This window comes from Eleutherodactylus coqui, chromosome 5, assembly GCF_035609145.1.
Source record: "Eleutherodactylus coqui strain aEleCoq1 chromosome 5, aEleCoq1.hap1, whole genome shotgun sequence".
NCBI classification, from domain to species: Eukaryota; Metazoa; Chordata; class Amphibia; order Anura; family Eleutherodactylidae; genus Eleutherodactylus; species Eleutherodactylus coqui.
Window position 1 is genome coordinate 277256826 of NC_089841.1, and position 19794 is coordinate 277276619.

The following is a 19794-nucleotide window of genomic DNA, read 5'->3' on the forward strand; positions in this document are numbered from 1 at the left end:
GATCAAAAGGACAGTTCAGTGCTAATGATTAAAATCCCATGCATTTTCGTATGTGTTTTTGTCTACCCCCTGTAACTTCCCCCTAATAAGATATATTAGAAATTTCATACGGTACATTCATGTGTGCTATTGATTTATACCAGTTATAACAAATGGTACGATTTCTTAAATGCCAACATTTCGAAATGTACTTCCTTTCTTTAAGCATATGTTGGACATCTTGAGCATACTTTTCTTACCTGATGTGTCTCACTCAGTATAAATGGATGTTCAGGTATAAAACTATTCAGTTCTTCTAATATAGGACTACCAGGCGGAGACATTGTAGCAAAAGAAAAACCTTTATCTTGAAAAATGTCTTGTAAATTCTTTACCTATAAAATAAACACAGAATTGTGATTTGATTCTATCCAGGCACCAAATGTATGAATGCTGTATACCATTGCTGTGTTACAATGGGCTGCCCCACTTCAATAAAAAAAAAGTTTTAAAATATCCTAAAACTTGTTTGCTAGCTATATTTTTGACTGATTCACCTAGTAGTCTATGTGGTTACTTCTGCAGTGACTCTAGCACCAATTCTATACGCTCACCAAGTGTGTGTTAATACTAATGCCAGCTGAAGAGCTTAAAAGAGAGCATATATATAGGTTTATTTTAAATATGAGGGACATCATAGATTGTAGATATTAAATTAATCTGAAAACTGCTGTCAGCCAATCACTGCGACAATGCGACAATGCCCAAATAACTTGTATAGGCCTGAGCTGCAAATGAGAACATGAAACTTGCTGTGTATTGAGGCTACTTTTTCTCAATATTGGTGGGATCCCAACTGTGAACCACTGAGCAGGCATGGATGGTTTGTCCGCTATGCCATCAATGCTGCTGGGGGGGCGTGGCCAGTGCATGGAGGGATAGGACGCAGTCCTAAGAGCTCCCACGGCACCTACCTGTTATCAGACCCGGGACACGGGCAAAACCCAGCAGCGGTCATGGGAATGCGCAGGACTGACAGGACAGAGGCAGCGGTGGACGATGGCAGTAGTGGGGTGATAGACTCTTTTTCGGCACTCCACGCTCAGTTCCCGGCAGACCCAAGATGGCGCCGGAGCGTCGCATGCAGGAGGCTCCGGCGGCTCAGATAGGAGCGGGGAGTGCCTCCGCAGCAGCCAATGGCACTGCAGCTGACAGGGGATCCCCTCCACAGACTCCCACAGCCCCTGAGGACGGCGGAGGCAGCAGCTCCAAGGACTTTCCCAGCGCCCATGGTTGGGCACCTGTGAGTACAAACAGCAGCAGCCATACTGCTCACCAGCCTTCCTAATCCCCCCTCCCTCCTGAACAACAGAGACAGACACCGGAAAGGAGTAGTAGTCCCTTCTGGGACATTTCACAATCCCCTACAGATTACCATGCAGTGACCCTTAAAAAAACAAGGAGGGTGCTGCCAGCTATGTCCCTACATGATGGAGGGGAGGATAACTGGAAAACCCATATAATGGCAATAAGTACAAGGGATGAGCTGAGTGCCCTCTTCACTAAATTTGAAACCTCTAACAAGCAGGTATATCACCGTAACAGGCGAATATCCCAATTGTTATCTCACAGAACTAAGTCACCGATGGGAATCACTGGTAATTAAAATATAACTTTTATTAAATTTTTATTAAAAATGCGCGATCAAAAAAACTATAAAAATGTGTGCCTATATTTTAGGACAACACTGATATCTTCTTAGTGCCTAAAGTACTTTATAATTGTGTCCTTATCCAATTTCTGACACTATAAATAATTCACCAATCCTAGAATCCTTTAGGGATATATCTAGTATATGACATAGGTTGAAACCTCATATGGCAATCATTTAGCTGTTGCCATCTAGGTGTGTATATATATCACTCCTACTAGTATTGTTTGATCCAAAATCAGTAGTTTGTAAGTTGGCGTAACACAAACCCACTGAAATCAAACTCGAAGTGTGTTGGTATTCGGTCAGATTTGAAAAATTTTTTGACACAAAAGAAGACAATATATATATCTCTGTGTGCAGCGCTATTGTTATATAGTCCAGCGCTCAATTTAGCACTTTGATATATATGTCTTATATTAGTTCATTAGTCCTTTGATGGACAATAAACTATAGAGGTATTGGAGGTTTACACTTAGTTTGTCGTGTAAATATTAACAATATATAACAAGCAGGCTCTGAAGTCTATCCATACAGAGGTACACCAAATTGGTCACAGGCTGCACCAGGTGGAGGAGGTGCAGGGGGAGACGGCGGCCATTTTGGAATCACAAAGCAAGCAATTCAGGCGCAGGCAGATCTGATCGCCAACCTCACCATGCACCTAGATCAGTGATGGCGAACCTTTTAGAGACTGAGTGCCCAAACTGTATCCCAAAACCCACATATTTATGACAAAGTGCCAACCTGTTACGGGGTGGGGCTTATCGCGACGTATGATTTTTACCCCAGTCGTTCTAAAAAGGACAGGGCCGCTTCAAAATAGACAGTGTGCAGATTTTGACTGCTTTTTGGATGCCGAAATGCTGCAGAATGTCCTTAGCGGAAATTTCTGTGGAAAATTCTACAGCATTTCCGCATCCAAAAAGCACTCAAAATCTGCACCCTGTCTATTTTGAAATAGCCCTTCCCATTTCTGCCACATGTAAACATACCCCAGCGGTAATAGCGACCCTCCCCACAGCGGCCCCCAGTACAATAATAGCGACCCTCCCCACAGCGGCCCCCAGTATGACAATAGAGACCCTCCCCACAGCAGCTCCCAGTACGATAATAGAGACCCTCCCCACAGCGGCCCCCAGTACGATAATAGCAACTCTCCCCACAGCAGCCCCCATTACAATAATAGCGACCCTCCCCACAGCGGCCCCCAGTACGATAATAGAGACCCTCCCCACAGCAGCCCCCAGTACGATAAAAGACCCTCCCCACAGCAGCTCCCAGTACGATAATAGAGACCCTCCCCACAGCGGCCCCCAGTACGATAATAGCAACTCTCCCCACAGCGGCCCCCAGTGCGATAATAGCGACCCTCTCCACAGTGGCCCCCAGTATGATAATAGCGACCCTCCCCACAGCGGCCCCCAGTGCGATAATAGCAGCCCTCCCCACAGCGGCCCCCAGTGCAATAATAGCAACCCTCCCCACAGCGGCCCCCCAGTAGTAATAGTGACAACCCACAGTGGCTCACAGTACTAATAGTGACACCCCACAGTGGCCCCAGTGTAATAGTGACACCCCACAGTGGCCCCCAGTGTGATAGTGACACCCCACATTGGCCCCTAGTGTGATAGTGCCACCCCACAGCGGCCCCCAGTGTGATAGTGACACCCCACAGTAGCCCCCAGTGTGATAGCGCCACCCCACAGTGGTCCCCAGAGTAATAGTGACACCCCACAGCAGCCCCCAGTGTAATAGTGACACCCCCACCCCCATTCCCTGAGACCCATATACTTACCCCCTCCTCCTTGTGGAAGCTCATCTCCTCCTCTGTACAGCATTGCTGCTGGCAGTGATCCTGGCAGCATATTAACTTTTTCTTCCTCACTTCTGCCCTAATCAGCAATTCCAGCAACCTGATTGGTGATTAGGGCAGAAGTGTGGAAGAAAAAGTTAATATGCATCCAGGCGCACACTGTGACGTCAGAGTGCTGCCGGACGCCTCCTCCTCCTGCTCTCGCGGAACCAAGTAGTAGGAGACGTCAGGGGAGGGTGGAGGAGGATCCCGGCTGCACACTGACGTCACAGTGTGCGCCGGGATCAGCGCTGCTAGCAGCGGCGCTGAGTGAATGCCGGCAGGGAAGCCGCAGTCCCTGCCGGTATTCACAAGCGGTGAGCGACCGATGGCGGCGTGTGCCAGCAGGGAGGGCCCTGCGTGCCGCCTCTGGCACGCGTGCCATAGGTTCGCCACCACTCACCTAGATCTAGAGAATAGAAATAAGAGAAATAACCTGCGCATTAGAGGCCTCGCCGAGGAAGTTGAAGGCAACCAGCTAGCTCTGTGGGCACAACCGCTCTTTATGCGTTTACTGGACAGACCACCTGAGCGCCCTGTTTAACTTGATAGGATCCATAGAGCACAGGGCCCTAGAGCGACTGATGCAAACCACCCCAAGGATGTTATATGGAGGATCCACTTTTTCCGAGACAAGGATGCTATACTTCTTAAATAGAGATGAGCGAGCACCAAAATGCTCGGGTGCTCGTTACTCGAGTCGAACTTTTTGTGATGCTCGAGGGTTCGTTTCGAGTAACGAACCCCATTGAAGTCAATGGGCAATCCGAGCATTTTTGTATATTGCCGATGCTCGCTAAGGTTTTCATTTGTGAAAATCTACAAAACCCAAGAAAGTGCTGGAAACGACACAGAAACAGATAGGGCAGGCGAGGGGCAACATGCTGGGCTGCATTTCAGGTTCCCAGGTCCCACTATTAAGCCACAATAGCGGCAAGAGTGCCCCCCCCTCTAACAATTTTTACTTCGGACAAACCCTTATTAGCAAGGCACACCTTAGCTAAGCACCACACTAACTCCAGCAAAGCACAAGCACTGCCTGCGGGACACACCCCTGCCTCTCCCCCCGCACGACCCAGTGTCCACAGCGCACACCAAAGTGTCCCTGCGCAGCCTTCAGCTGCCCTCATGCCACACACTGGCCTCACAGCCAGACCACCCTCATGTCTATTTATAAGTGCGTCTGCCATGAGGAGGAACCGCAGGCACACACTGCAGAGGGTTGGCATGGCTAGGCAGCGACCCTCTTTAAAAGGGGCGGGGCGATAGCCCACAATGCTGTACAGAAGCGATGAGAACTCCAATCCTGTGCCACCTCCATCAGGAGCTGCAAATGTGGGCATAGCAATGGGGAATCCATGTGCCACACAGTATTCATTCTGTCAAGGTGTCGCACAGCTCAATCCACACTGCAAGGGGAAAGCCGTCAGCGCTCTGCCCCCTACCCAAGTCAGTCAGTGCCTTTGTGCCAGACAGGTCAAACACCACGATGGGAACTAAGTTTGCACCAACAGCATAGGGGGGTCCTAGGAAGCCCAAGACATGAACCAAAAATTGATCTGAGCGGCCAAACATGGCAGACTTGCACCGCGCCCACGACATAGGCCTCGGCCCACAGCTTCAGCAATCCTAGGCAGGAAGCGGACTTTCACTGCACCAAGGACATAGGCCTCTGCACAAACCCTCAGCAATCGCGGGCCTACAGCGGACTCCTATGCTAGCGTAGCTGTACACGTCTTATTAGCACTGTATTGCTCCTGTAGTTTGTCCCAATGCAGTGCCCTGGATAGTAGAGCTAATGTCAGATTAAATACAGGTGGGCTTCGGCCCACACTGAATGCCCCAGTCAGACCGGAGTTTTTAATACATAGACACAGGCAGGTACAACTCCGTGTGGACCGACAGCATAGGTGGGTCCCAGGAAGCCACCAGCGGTACATAAATATATCCCATTGCATTGCCCAGCATAGCTGAGGTTACGTCCGATTAAATGCAGGTGGTCTTCGGCCCACACTGCATGCCCCAGTCTGACCGGGGTTTTTAATACATAGACACTGGCAGGTACAAATCCCTAATGTGAAGTCCCTGTGGACCCACAGCATGGGTGGCTCCCTGGGACCCACCGGCGGTACATAAATAAATCCCATTGCTGTGCCCAGCACAGCTGAGGTAACGTCAGGTTTAATGCAGGTGGGCTTCGGCCCACACTGCATGCCCCAGTCAGACTGGGGTTCTTTATAAGTAGACACATGCAATCACAACTCTGTGTGGACCGACAGCATAGGTGGGTCCCAGGAAGCCACCGGCGGTACATAAATATATCCCATTGCATTGCCCAGCATAGCTGAGGTTACGTCCGATTAAATGCAGGTGGTCTTCGGCCCACACTGCATGCCCCAGTCTGACCGGGGTTTTTAATACATAGACACTGGCAGGTACAAATCCCTAATGTGAAGTCCCTGTGGACCCACAGCATGGGTGGCTCCCTGGAACCCACCGGCGGTACATAAATAAATCCCATTGCAGTGCCCTGCTCAGCAGAGCTAATGTCACATACAATACAGGTGTGCTTCGCCCCACACTGCATGCCCCAGTCAGACTGGTAATATGTACCTTACCAGTAACCGCGTTGGTGGGAATGTGGTGGCGACTGCGGACCTAGTAGCGCGGTTTTATTTAGCTGGTTTTCAGAATGTGGACAGTATTAAGTGGGCCGTGGCGGGGGGATGGTGGGGGGGCTCTCTTGTTGTGTCGGTAAAGGTGAAATTCTTGGACTGCCACCAGACAGACCAATGCAAAGGTATTTGCCAAGAATGTTTTCATTGTTGGAGGAGGAGGGGGATGTTTTTGAGGCACTACGTGTCCTCTCAACGTGTCCGTGGTTATATGCACCTTAACAGTAACCGCGTTGGTGGGAAATGGCCTCGCCACCATCATGTCTTTGGGAAGCCTCTGTTTCCACACCCCAGTGACATAGCATTAGCAGCGGTATAGGCAGAGCCCAGAATTAGTAACATTTCAGCGGTAGCATTAGGGACAGGCCCCAGTAACATATCACTAGCAGCATTATAGGGGGAGCACAGTATTAGTTCCATTTCAGTAGTAGTAGCAGTTCAGACAGGCCCCAGTAACAATTCCGAAGCAGCAGTATAGGGGGAGCACAGTCTTAGTTCCATTTCAGTAATAGTAGCAGTCAAGACAGGCCCTAGTAACAATTCCGAAGCAGCAGTATAGGGGGAGCACAGTATTAGTTCCATTTCAGTAGTAGTAGCAGTCAAGACAGGCCACAGTAACAATTCCGAAGCAGCAGTATAGGGGGAGAACAGTATTAGTTCCATTTCAGTAGTAGTAGCAGTCAAGACAGGCCACAGTAACAATTCCGAAGCAGCAGTATAGGGGGAGCACAGTATTAGTTCCATTTCAGTAGTAGTAGCAGTCAAGACAGGCCACAGTAACATTCCCGTTGCAGCAGTTTAGGGAGATAACAGTCTCTTTCACATTTCAGTAGTTGCAGTATAGACAAGGCCCCAGTTACACTTATGTAGCAAAAGTGTAGGCCAACCCCACACACCTTGCTGTAGCATGAGTGCAGGCGAAGCCCATAAAAATTACTAGGATTACACTGTAGGTGAGGGCCCAAAAAAATTGGTGTACCAACAGTACTAATGTACCTCAGAAAAATTGCCCATGCCCAACCAAGAGGGCAGGTGAAACCCATTAATCGCTTTGGTTAATTTGGCTTAATTTGTAACTAAGCCTGGAGGCAGCCCAGTTAAAATAAAAATTGGTTCAGGTGCAAGTTTCAACGCTTTAATGAGAATTGAAACGTATAAACCTTGTTTACAAAAGTCATATGACTAAGCCTTGTGGGCCTAAGAAAAATTGCCCGTTCGGCGTGATTACGTGAGGTTTCAGGAGGAGCAGGAGGAGGAGGATGAATATAATACACAGATTGATGAAGTTAAAAGGTCCCCGTTTTTTATGGTGATAGAGAACGATGCTTCCATCCGCTGGTGCAGCCTACGTATTGTTTAGGTACCGCTGCTGTCCGCTGGTGAAGAAGAGAAGTCTGGGGAAATCCAGGCTTTGTTCATCTTTATGAGTGTAAGCCTGTCGGCACTGTCAGTTGACAGGCGGGTATGCTTATCCGTGATGATTCCCCCAGCCGCACTAAACACCCTCTCTGACAAGACGCTAGCCGCAGAACAAGCAAGCACCTCCAGGGCATACAGCGCGAGTTCAGGCCACGTGTCCAGCTTCGACACCGAGTAGTTGTAGGGAGCAGAAGCGTCACGGAGGACGGTCGTGCGATCGGCTACGTACTCCCTCACCATCCTTTTACAGTGCTCCCGCCGACTCAGCCTTGACTGGGGAGCGGTGACAGAGTCTTGCTGGGGAGCCATAAAGCTGGCAAAGGCCTTGGAGGGTGTTCCCCTGCCTGCGCTGTACATGCTGCCTGATCTCCGCGCCTCCTCTGCTACCTGGCCCTCGGAACTGCGCCTTCTGCCACTAGTGCTGTCGGATGGGAATTTTACCATCAGTTTGTCTGCCAGGGTCCTGTGGTATAGCATCACTCTCGAACCCCTTTCCTCTTCGGGTATGAGAGTGGAAAGGTTCTCCTTATACCGTGGGTCGAGCAGTGTGTACACCCAGTAATCAGTAGTGGCCAGAATGCGTGTAACGCGAGGGTCACGAGAAAGGCATCCTAACATGAAGTTTGCCATGTGTGCCAGGGTACCTGTATGCAACACATGGCTGTCCTCACTAGGAAGATCACTTTCAGGATTCTCCTCCTCCTCCTCAGGCCATACACGCTGAAAGGATGACAGGCAAGCAGCATGGGTACCCTCAGCAGTGGGCCAAGCTGTCTCTTCCCCCTCCTCCTCATGCTCCTCCCCCTCATGCTCCTCCTCCTCCTCAACGCGTTGAGATATAGACATGAGGGTGCTCTGACTATCCAGCGACATACTGTCTTCCCCCGCCTCCGTTTCCGAGCGCAAAGCGTCTGCCTTTGTGCTTTGCAGGGAACTTCTCAATAGGCATAGCAGGGGAATGGTGATGCTAATGATTGCAGCATAGCCATCTGGGTAGACTCCTCAAAGTTTCCAAGGACCTGGCAGATGTCTGCCAACCAGGCCCACTCTTCTGTAAAGAATTGAGGAGGCTGACTCCCACTACGCCGCCCATGTTGGAGTTGGTATTCCACTATAGCTCTACGCTGCTCATAGATCCTGGCCAACATGTGGAGCGTAGAGTTCCACCGTGTGGGCACGTCGCACAGCAGTCGGTGCACTGGCAGATTAAACCGATGTTGCAGGGTCCGCAGGGTGGCAGCGTCCGTGTTGGACTTGCGGAAATGTGCGCTGAGCTGGCGCACCTTTCCGAGCAGGTCTGACAAGCGTGGGTAGCTTTTCAGAAACCGCTGAACCACCAAATTAAAGACGTGGGCCAGGCATGGCACGTGCGTGAGGCTGCCAAGCTGCAGAGCCACCACCAGGTTACGGCCATTGTCACACACGACCATGCCCGGTTGGAGGCTCAGCGGCGAAAGCCAGCGGTCGGTCTGCTCTGTCAGACCCTGCAGCAGTTCGTGGGCCGTGTGCCTCTTCTCTCCTAAGCTGAGTAGTTTCAGCACAGCCTGCTGGCGCTTGCCCACCGCTGTGCTGCCACCTCGCGTGACACCGACTGGTGGCGACGTGCTGCTGCTGACACATCTTGATTGCGAGACAGAGGTTGTGTAGGAGCAGGAGGGTGGTTTAGTGGAGGAAGCATACACCGCCGCAGATACCAACTCCAAGCTGGGGCCCGCAATTCTGGGGGTGGGTAGGACGTGAGCGGTCCCAGGCTCTGACTCGGTCCCAGCCTCCACTAAATTCACCCAATGTGCCGTCAGGGAGATATAGTGGCCCTGCCCGCCTGTGCTTGTCCACGTGTCCATTGTTAAGTGGACCTTGGCAGTAACCGCGTTGGTGAGGGCGCGTACAATGTTGCGGGAGACGTGGTCGTGCAGGGCTGGGACGGCACATCGGGAAAAGTAGTGGTGACTGGGAACCGAGTAGCGCAGGGCCGCCGCCGCCATCATGTTTTTGAAAGCCTGGGTTTCCACAAGCCTATACAGCAGCATCTCCAGGCTGATCAATTTGGCTATGTGCACGTTTAACGCTTGAGCGGACGGGTGTGTGGCGGCGTACTTGCGCTTGCGCTCAAACAGTTGCACTAGTGACGGCTGGACGCTGCGCTGATAGACATTGCTGGATGGGGCCGAGGACAGCGGAGGTGAGCGTTTGGGTGCAGGCCGGGAGACGGTCGTGCCTGTGTCCTGAGAGGGGGGTTGGATCTCAGTGGCAGGTTGGGGCACAGGGGGAGAGTCAGTGGTGCAAACCGGAGGCGGTGAACGGCCTTCGTCCCACCTTGTGGGGTGCTTGGCCATCATATGCCTGCACATGCTGGTGGTGGTGGCTCCCCGGCTGATCTTGGCGTGACAAACCTTGCACACCACAGTTCGTCGGTCGTCTGCACTCTCAGTGAAAAACTGCCACACCTTTGAGCACCTCGGCCTCTGCAGGGTGGCATGGCGCGAGGGGGCGCTTTGGGAAACAGTTGGTGGATTATTCAGTCTGGCCCTGCCTCTACCCCTGGCCACCGCACTGCCTCTTCCAATCTGCCCTGCTGCTGCACTTGCCTATCCCTCTGAAGACCTGTCCTCAGTAGGCTTAGCAAACCAGGTGGGGTCAGTCACCTCATCGCCCAGCTGCACTTCCTCCGAATCCTCTGTGCACTCCTCCCTCGGACTTACTGCCCTTACTACTACCTCACTGATAGACAATTGTGTCTCATCGTCATCGTCCTCCTCACCCACTGAAAGCTCTTGAGACAGTTGCCGGAAGTCCCCAGCCTCATCCCCCGGACCCCGGGAACTTTCCAAAGGTTGGGCATCGGTCACGATAAACTTCTCTGGTGGGAGAGGAACCATTGCTGCCCAATCTCGGCAGGGGCCCGAGAACAGTTCCTGGGAGTCTGCCTGCTCCTCAGAATGTGTCATTTTCATGGAGTGAGGAGGCTGGGAGGAAGGAGGAGCAGCAGCCAGAGGATTCAGAGTTGCAGCTGTGGACGGCCTAGAAGACTGTGTGGTCGATAGATTGCTGGATGCACTTTCTGCCATCCACGACAGGACCTGCTCACACTGCTCATTTTCTAATAAAGGTCTACCACGTGGACCCATTAATTGTGAGATGAAGCTGGGACCCCAGAAACTTGCCTCTCTCCTAATCCCGCAGCAGTCGGCTGCGATACACCTGGACCAGGAGCTCGGCCTGTGCCCACACCCTGACTTGGGCCTCCGCGTCCTCGCCCCCGTCCACGTCCTCTAGGCCTACCCCTACCCCTCAGCATGGTGTATTACGAGATTAGCAGAAACAGAACGCTGTAATTAAATGTGCCGCTTATTGGCCTGTGGTTGGAGGCTGACTTAGCGTACGTAACGCACTGCAGAGGCAGGCAACAATTATGCGCAAGGCTGGGTATTAATTCAACAACTACTACCCCCAGCAGAGATGCAGTAAACTGAAGGCAGTGACAGGCAGGCCAAATACAGTATTTTTTTGAAGTTTTTGGGAACAACCACACTGCCTGTGATATACACTGTATTTCGATTTCCCTGTTGGAGGCTGACTTCGCGTACGTAACGCACTGCAGAGGCTGGAAACAATTATGCGCAAGGCTGGGTATTAATTCAACAACTACTACCCCCAGCAGAGATGCAGTAAACTGAAGGCAGTGACAGGCAGGCCAAATACAGTATTTTTTTGAAGTTTTTGGGAACAACCACACTGCCTGTGATATACACTGTATTTCGATTTCCCTGTTGGAGGCTGACTTCGCGTACGTAACGCACTGCAGAGGCAGGCAACAATTATGCACAAGGCTGGGTATTAATTCACCAACTACTACCCCCAGCAGAGATGCAGTAAACTGAAGGCAGTGACAGGCAGGCCTAATATTGTATTTTTTGGAAGTTTTTGGGAAAAAGACCACTGCCTATATAGCCTGTATATCTCTTTCCCTGCCTCACCAGTACTGCCCCTATACTCTGTAAAATGACTGCAGACTGAGGACGCTATGGTCTGCACGCCCGATATACGAAAAAAAAAAAATTGTGCAACACTGCTAAAAGCAGCCTCAACAGTACTGCACACGGTCAGATGTGGCCCTAAGAAGGACCGTTGGGGTTCTTGAAGACTAAAATAACACCTAACACTCTCCCTATAGCAGCAGCAGCATCAGCAGCACTGTCCCTGATCAATGTCAGCATGCATCTGTGGCGAGCCGCGGGCGGGGCAGATTTAAATACTCGAGTGTCATCTGATCTCCCCAGCCACTCACTGCAGGGGGGTGGGATAGGGCTGGAATGTCACAGGAGGAAGTTGCAATGCCTTCCCTGTCCTTCTATTGGCCAGAAAAGCGCATAAATTTCTCAGAGATAAAAGTGAAAGTAACTCCAACATCGCGTGGTGCTCGTCTCGAGTAACGAGCATCTCGAACACCCTAATATTCGAACGAGCATCAAGCTCGGACGAGTATGCTCGCTCATCCCTATTCTTAAAGCTAGAGACCAGCCGGACCTTCTAACATGCAAGGGCAAATCCATCATCATGCTGCAGGATTTGGCTCATCACTCACTGCAACTGAGAAGGGCCCTACGGCCCCTCCTGTCGGCACTTAAAGAACGTGGAATCCAGTACCGCTGGGGATTTCCATTTTCATTGTCAGCCAAAAAGGATGGCAGATCTGCAGTTTTCTGCTCACTGGGTGACCTGCTCAAATTCCTGGGAACATTTGAACTGCCGATCATAGCACTCCCCAAATGGCCTCTGCCCTCTAGCCTGTTTACGCAGACCACAGAGCAGTGGCAGGCAGCGCAACCCAGGAGACAACGAGAGGTCTGCAGGGGAGGAGACCATGCTACTTGAATAGAGACTTCCATTTCTTAAAGGATCACCAATGTGTGTGTCCCGTAAAGGGAGTCTTTGGGAGCAGAACATCTGCCTGATGCCTGCGTGTGTGGGGTAGCAGGGTCTGTCCTTGGCCGACTCCCCTTTTCCAGCCATTTGCTGGAGGAGGGGAGGAGACAGGGACGGGCCCTGTTGGGGGGTGTAAAGTCTGTTCCTGCCTGTCTTGGGGACCCGGTTCCGAAGGGGCCTACTGTTTTGGGGTTACTTAATTTAGCTGGGTTGTCGATGTTTGGGATTTATTAGCAGAGACCTCGTCGAGGTCATATGTTCAAGTTTTTGATAATTTTCGGGGTGGGCTTCTTGAACCTTGATGTGCTCTCACTCTCCCTATTAGTGCGACCTCTGGCGAAGTGCTTTAGATTCACCATGTTACGGCTGTTTTGTGCTGTTCACAATTTTCTTTCTCTCCCTTACTTCTAATCTTTTTTTCTTTCCTTTCTACTCTCCTGTTTTCCTTTTTCTGTCCAATGTCTTTCCAGTCTGTGAAAGACACCACATGGCAATCATGTGATGGCTAACTTTTAGAGATGAGCGAGCGTACTCGTCCGAGCTTGATGCTCGTTCAAATATTAGGGTACTCGAGATGCTCGTTACTTGAGGCGAGCACCACGCGGTACTCGAGTCAATTCCATTTCCTTCCCTGAAAGTTTTGCGCCATTTTCTGGCCAAGAGAAACTCAGGGAAGGCATTACAACTTCCTCCTGTGACGTTCCAGCCCTATCCCACCCACCTGCAGTGAGTGGCTGGGGAGATCAGGTGACCGCTGAGTATATAAAGTGGGCCCGCCTGCGTCTCGCCTCACACACACTGGGAGAGATCAGGGACAGTGCTATAGGGAAAAGTGTTAGTGTAGGATCCTGTGTACAATAACCCCAACGGTCCTTCTTAGGGCCACATCTGACCGTGTGCATTACTGTTGTGGCTGCTGGTAGCAGTTTTGCACATTTTTTTTTGTATATCGGGCGTGCAGCCCTATTACAGCTATAGCGTTCTCAGGCTGCAGTCTGTACTACATACTATAGGGACAGCGTTGCTGAGATAGGGAGAGTGGTAGTGTAGGATCCTGTGTACAAGAACCCCAACAGTCCTTCTTAGGGCTACCTGTGACCGTGTGCATTTTACAGGTTGTCTGATGGGAGTTGTAGTCCATCACTATTGCACAGCTAGGCCTGTTTGCAGCCTTCCATATAATTTTTTTCTGGCTGCAGTTAGCGTTACATAACCGCTGTCAGCCTCCAACTGTACACCAATAATTCCAAAATTTGTTACACCGCTCTGTGTCTGCCGTCAACTTCACACACAGAGTACGGCGACAGCTCCTGATAGAGGGAAAGTCATATACACGCTATATAGCCGGTATTCTTTTTCAAAAAAATTTTTAAATAAAAGCTCCTTCTTACGGCTGGCTACCTGTGACCGTGTGCATTTTACACTTTGTCTGACGGGAGTTGTAGTCCATCACTATTGCACTTAGGCCTGTTTGCGGCCTTCCTGACTATTTTTTTCTGCCTGGAGTTTGCCTTACTATACTGCTCTTAGCGACAAAGTCTACGCACATAATTCCAAGATTATTTACACCGGCCTGTGTCTGCAGTGAATTTGACGCTCAGCGTACGGCCAACACAGGTACTTTTAGAGGGAAAGTGATATACACAGTATATAGCCTGTCTTCTTTTTAAAAAAAAAACACAAAAAGCTCCTTCGTTGGGCTACCTCTGACCGTCTGCATTTTACTGGGTGCCTGCTGGGAGTTTTGGTGCATCACTATTGCATTGCGAGGCCTGTTTGCGGCCTTCCTTCCATTTTTTTCTGCCTGGAGTTAGTGTTACAATTCCGCTCTCTGCGTGAAAGTGTACTCATATAATTCCATAATTATTTACAGCGGTCTGTATCTGCTCTATTTGTAATCCACCATGCTGAGGAGTAGGGGTAGGGATCGAGGATGTGGACGCGGGCGAGGATGTGGAGGTCCAAGTGAGGGTGTGGGCATAGGCCGAGTTCCTGGTCCAGGTGAATCGCAGCCGGCTGCGGGATTAGGAGAGAGGAAAGTTTCTGAGGTCCCCAGCTTCATATCACAATTTTTGGGTCCACGTAGTAGACCTTTATTACAAAATGAGCAGTGTGAGCAGGTCCTGTCGTGGATGGCAGAAAATGCATCCAGCAATGTATCAGGCACCCAGTCTTCTACGCAGTCCACTGCTGAAACTCTGAATCCTCTGGCTGCTCCTCCTCCTTCCTCACAGCCTATACTGTTGCTACAAAAATGGTACTGGGGTCTGCATATGCTTCTGCTACATAAATGTTACAGGGGTCTGCTGATACTGCTGCTACAAAAATGTTACAGGGGTCTGCGTATACTGCTGCTAGAGAAATGTTACTGGGGTCTGCCTATACGTCCACTACAGAAATGGTACTGAGGCCTGCCTATAATGCAGCTACAAAAATGTTACAGGGGTCTGCCTATACTGCTGCTACAGAAATGTTCCTGGGGTGTGTATATACCTTTGCTACAGGAATGTTACAGCGGTCTGTCTATACTATGGGTGCACTAAGTCTTCCCATCACAGTGTTTTACCTATGTGGCACAAATAATACAGTGACTGACTAGGCCAGAATTGCTGGCCGAGGCCAAGTTGCTTGGCGGGGCGAAACTCTCCCATGGTTGGGCACTCCGATTTCTTCCTGTGTAATACCATCTTTGTGCACTTACAGCATAGGCTAGGCCACGGATCTCAAAGACTGCCCCTTCCAGTGTTGAGCTATCTATGTTGCGACACATGGATTTCCCATTGCTACGTAACTCAGGGCACCTTGGGTCACAAAGGTGGAGGCTTGGAACTGAGCCTGACCCTGGGCCCGCTAACGTGCTTCCCACACAGACCATTGCGGGCCCTGGTCATATTGTCTTGGGCTTGTAATGCCACCTCCTCCTCCTGCTTGGGATCAGAGGATCAGCACTGGGCATCATGTATTTTCTCCCGTGTTACCACAGGTATCTGAGACACTGGTTTGGGCCAAACAAGAGGAGCATAACTGCATTAATGAGACGTTCACAGCTGTACTAGCATCGGAGTCTGCTCTATGCCCACGATTTCTGAGGGTGTGTGCAGAGGCCTAAGTACTCAGCACAGTGAAAGTCTGGCATGTTTGGGCATTATCATTTCTTCATGTTTATTATTGTCTTTGGGTTCCTTCGGCTCGCCTACGCTGTGGGTGCACAAAGACTTCCCATAGCGGTGATTTACCTGTCCGGTACAGAGTCACTGACTGACTTGCGTAGGGTGCATAGTGCAGATGGCTTTCCCCTTGCGGTGTCGATAGAGCTATCCGACACCTAGACAGAATGAATACTGTGTATGGGCACATGGACTTCCCATTGCTATGTCAGTCGCGGCACCTTGGGTCTCACAAGGTGTTTACTGGGACCGAGCCTGGCCAAGGGCCCACTCACATCCTTCCCACACAGGCTACAGCGGTCAGGGGATCAGCAATGCGCATCATGAATTTTCTCTTGTGTTACCAAAGTTATCTGAGAAACTCATTTGGGCCAAAGGAGAGGAGCGTAACTGCATTAATGCTACAGGGGTCTGCCTATACTTCAGCTGCAGAAATGTTACAGGGGTCTGCCTATACTGCTGCTACACAAATGTTACAGGGGTCTGCCTATACTGTTACTACAGAAATGTTACTGGGGTCTGTCATACTGTAATTACTGAAATGCTACAAATACTGGTCTCTGCCTATACTGCTGCTACTGAAATGTTACAGGGGTCTGCCTATACTGCTGCTACACAAATGTTACTGGGGTCTGCCTATACTGTTACTACAGAAATGTTACTGGGGTCTGTCTATACTGTTACTACTGAAATGTTACTGGGGTCTCCCTAGACTTCTGCAACATAACTGTTACTGGGGTCAGCTTATACCTTTGCTACAGGAATATTACAGGGGTCTGTGCATACTATGGGTACACTAAGTTTTCCCATCGTGGTGTTCTACCTATCTGGCCCCAAAAAAAACACTGACTGACACGTTACCACAGCTATCCGGGGCACTGCAATGGGATTTCTTTATGTACCGTCTGTGGGTTCCTGGGACCCACCCATGCTGTGGGTGCACACAGACTTCCCATAGCGGAGGTGTACCTGCCTGGCACTTAAAAAAAAAAAAAAAAACTGACTAGGGCATGGAGTGTGGGCCGAAGCCAACATGCATTTTCTCTCATGTTACCACAGCTATCCAGGGCACTGCATTGGGACAAACAAGAGGAGCGATACAGCGCTAATGAGACGTTCACAGCTACGCTAGCATCGGAGTCCGCTCTATGCCCGCGATTGCTGAGGGTTTGTGCAGAGGCCTATGTCCTGGGCGCAGTGAAAGTCTGCCATGTTTGGACACTCTGATTTCTTTATGTGTACTGTCTTTAAGTTCCTTGGGCCCACCCATGCTGTGGGTGCACACAGACTTCCCATAGAGATGCTTTATCTGTCTGTCCTCAAAAGACTGACAGACTCGGGTAGGGTGCAGAGTGCAGATGGTTTACCCCTTGCGTTATCGATGAGATATCTGACACCCAAACAGAATAAGTAGTGTGTGGACACATAGATTCCCCATTGCTATGTCACTCGCAGCACCTTGGGCCACACAAGGTGTTTGCTGGGACCGAGCCTGGCCAAGGCCCCGCTCACATCCTTTCAGCACAAGCTACAGCGGGTCATGGTTTCTTGGCCTTGTGAGGCCACCTCCTCCTGCTTGGTGTCAGGGGGTCAGCATTGCGCATCATGTATTTTCTCTCGTGTTACCACAGTTATCTGAGAAACTCGTTTGGGCCACAGGAGAGGAGCATAACTGCATTAAAGGAGATGTCTCGAGGAAGCAGTGAATTTTTTTTTTTGCCCAGTCCCCCTAATTAAACATACATTACTAATTACCCCTGTAAATTACTTTCCTAGCTGGTTTCTACTTACCGTTCCAGCGTTTCAGCAACTTATAAAACTTTTTCCCAAGATGGCCGCCAGCTCTTTTCGCATCGCTTGCTGTAGCCCGACGTGCGCGCTCCCGAGACGCTACCAGCTGTGTCTCCATGGCAACCAGACGCCCCGCAGCCGCCGACCGGACCCCTGGAGTGAACTCCGCCGACCTGTCACCCACCGCCAGGCAGAAGGTAACCGGCGCAGCGCCCCCCCCCCCCCATCACAGCCCCCGCGGCCCAGCGACAGCCCCCCCCCCCCCGGCCCAGCGCTAGTTCCCCTGGCGCAGCGGCAGCCCCCCCCCCCGGCCCAGCGCTAGTTCCCCTGGCGCAGCGGCAGCCCCCCCCGGCCTAGCGACAGCCCCCCCCGGCCTAGCGACAGCCCCCCCATCACAGCGGCAGCCCCCCCGGCCTAGCGACAGCCCCCCCCCATCGCAGCGGCAGCCCCCCCCGGCCTAGCGACAGCCCCCCCATCGCAGCGGCAGCCCCCCCGGCCTAGCGACAGCCCCCCCCATCGCAGCGGCAGCCCCCCCGGCCTAGCGGCAGCCCCCCCCATCGCAGCGGCAGCCCCCCCGGCCTAGCGACAGCCCCCCCATCGCAGCGGCAGCGCCCCCGGCCTAGCGACAGCCCCCCCCCATCGCAGCGGCAGCCCCCCCGGCCTAGCGACAGCCCCCCCATCGCAGCGGCAGCCCCCCCGGCCTAGCGACAGCCCCCCCCATCGCAGCGGCAGCCCCCCCGGCCTAGCGACAGCCCCCCCCATCGCAGCGGCAGCCCCCCCGGCCCATCACTTACCAGGACAGCTGGACGGCAGGACAGCTGGGCGGCTTCTCCGGACAGCTCGGCAGCTCTGCACCTTCCTCTAACAGAGGAAGGTACAGAATGGCCGCTCCAGCGCGCTCTCGAGCAGTGACAGCTCGTCTGCGCATGCGCAGAAGAGCTGTAGCGGGGAGCACACTGAAGCGGCTCGTGCTGAATGGAGAAGACCGGACTGCGCAAGCGCGTCTAAAAAAGCAAGCTGCCGGCGAATTTAGACGGAACCATGGAGACGAGGACGCTAGCAACGGAGCAGGTAAGTGAATAACTTCTGTATGGCTCATATTTAATGCACGATGTATATTACAAAGTGCATTAATATGGCCATACAGAAGTGTATAACCCCACTTGGTTTCGCGAGACCACCCCTTTAAGGAGACCTTCACAGGTGTACTAGCATCGAAGTCTGCTTCCTGCCTACGATAGCTGAAGCTGTTGGCCGAGGCCTATGTCCCTGGGGAACTGCAACGGCGCCTGGTTGGGCCCGTGGAACTTAATCCTGGCTAATGCAGTCTTTGGAGCGGTAAACGAAGAAAACATAACGGATTTACTGAGACCTTCACAGGTGTACTAGCATCGAAGTCCGCTTCCTGCCTGCGATTGCTGAAGCTGTTGGCCGAGGCCTATGTCCCGGGGGAACTGCAACTGCGCCAGGTTGGGCCTGTGGAACTTTTTCCTGGCTAATGCAGTCTTTGGAGCGGTGAAAGAAAACGTAATGGATTTACTGAGACCTTCACAGGTGTACTAGCATCGAAATCTGCCTCTTGCCTATGATTGCTGAAGCTGTTGGCCGAGGCCTATATCCCGAGGGAACTGCAACGGTGCCAGGTTGGGCCTGTGGAACTTTTTCCTGGCTAATCCAGTCTTTGGAGCGGTGAAAGAAAACATAACGGATTTACTGAGACCTTCACAGGTGTACTAGCATTGAAGTCCGCTTCCTGCCTACAATTGCTGAAGCTGTTAGCCGAGGCCTATGTCGTCGGCGCACTGTAAGTCTGCCATGTTTGGCCACTCTGATTTCTTTATTGTTCATGTCTTGGGTCGCCTAGGACCCACCTATGCTGTTAGTGCACACAGACTTCCCATCGCAGTGTTTGACCTGTCTGGCACAAAGACACTGACTGACTTGGGTAGGGGGCAGAGTGCAGATGGCTTTTCCCTTGCGGTGTCGATTGAGCTATCTGACACCTAGACAGAATGAATACTGTGTGGGCACATGGTTCCCCATAGCTATGTAACTCATGCCCACGTTTGCAGCTCCTGACGGAGGTTTGCACTTTATTGGAATGAAGATCGAACATCAATTTCTCATTGATTCTCAACTGCATTGTGGGCTATCGCCCCGCCCCTTTTAAAGAGGGTCGCTACCTGGCCCTGCCAACCCTCTGCAGTGTGTGCCTCCAGTTCCACCTCATGGCAGACGCACTTATAAATAGACATGAGGGTGGTGTGGCTA

General features: G+C 51.5%; 1 protein-coding gene across 5 annotated transcripts in view; it reads right to left on the reverse strand.

Moving 5' to 3' along the window:
- Window positions 1-19794, reverse strand: part of LOC136628678 (colorectal mutant cancer protein-like) — a 175335-nt gene that overhangs the window by 106761 nt on the left and 48780 nt on the right. For 4 of the 5 annotated variants that reach the window (XM_066604781.1, XM_066604780.1, XM_066604779.1 and 1 more), the window contains one exon: window positions 240-374. The exons of the other annotated variant lie outside the window; for it this stretch is intronic. In XM_066604781.1, coding sequence (XP_066460878.1) covers window positions 240-374 — 135 coding nt within the window. The remainder of the gene's footprint in view (window positions 1-239; window positions 375-19794) is intronic. 5 annotated transcript variants of the gene reach the window in all.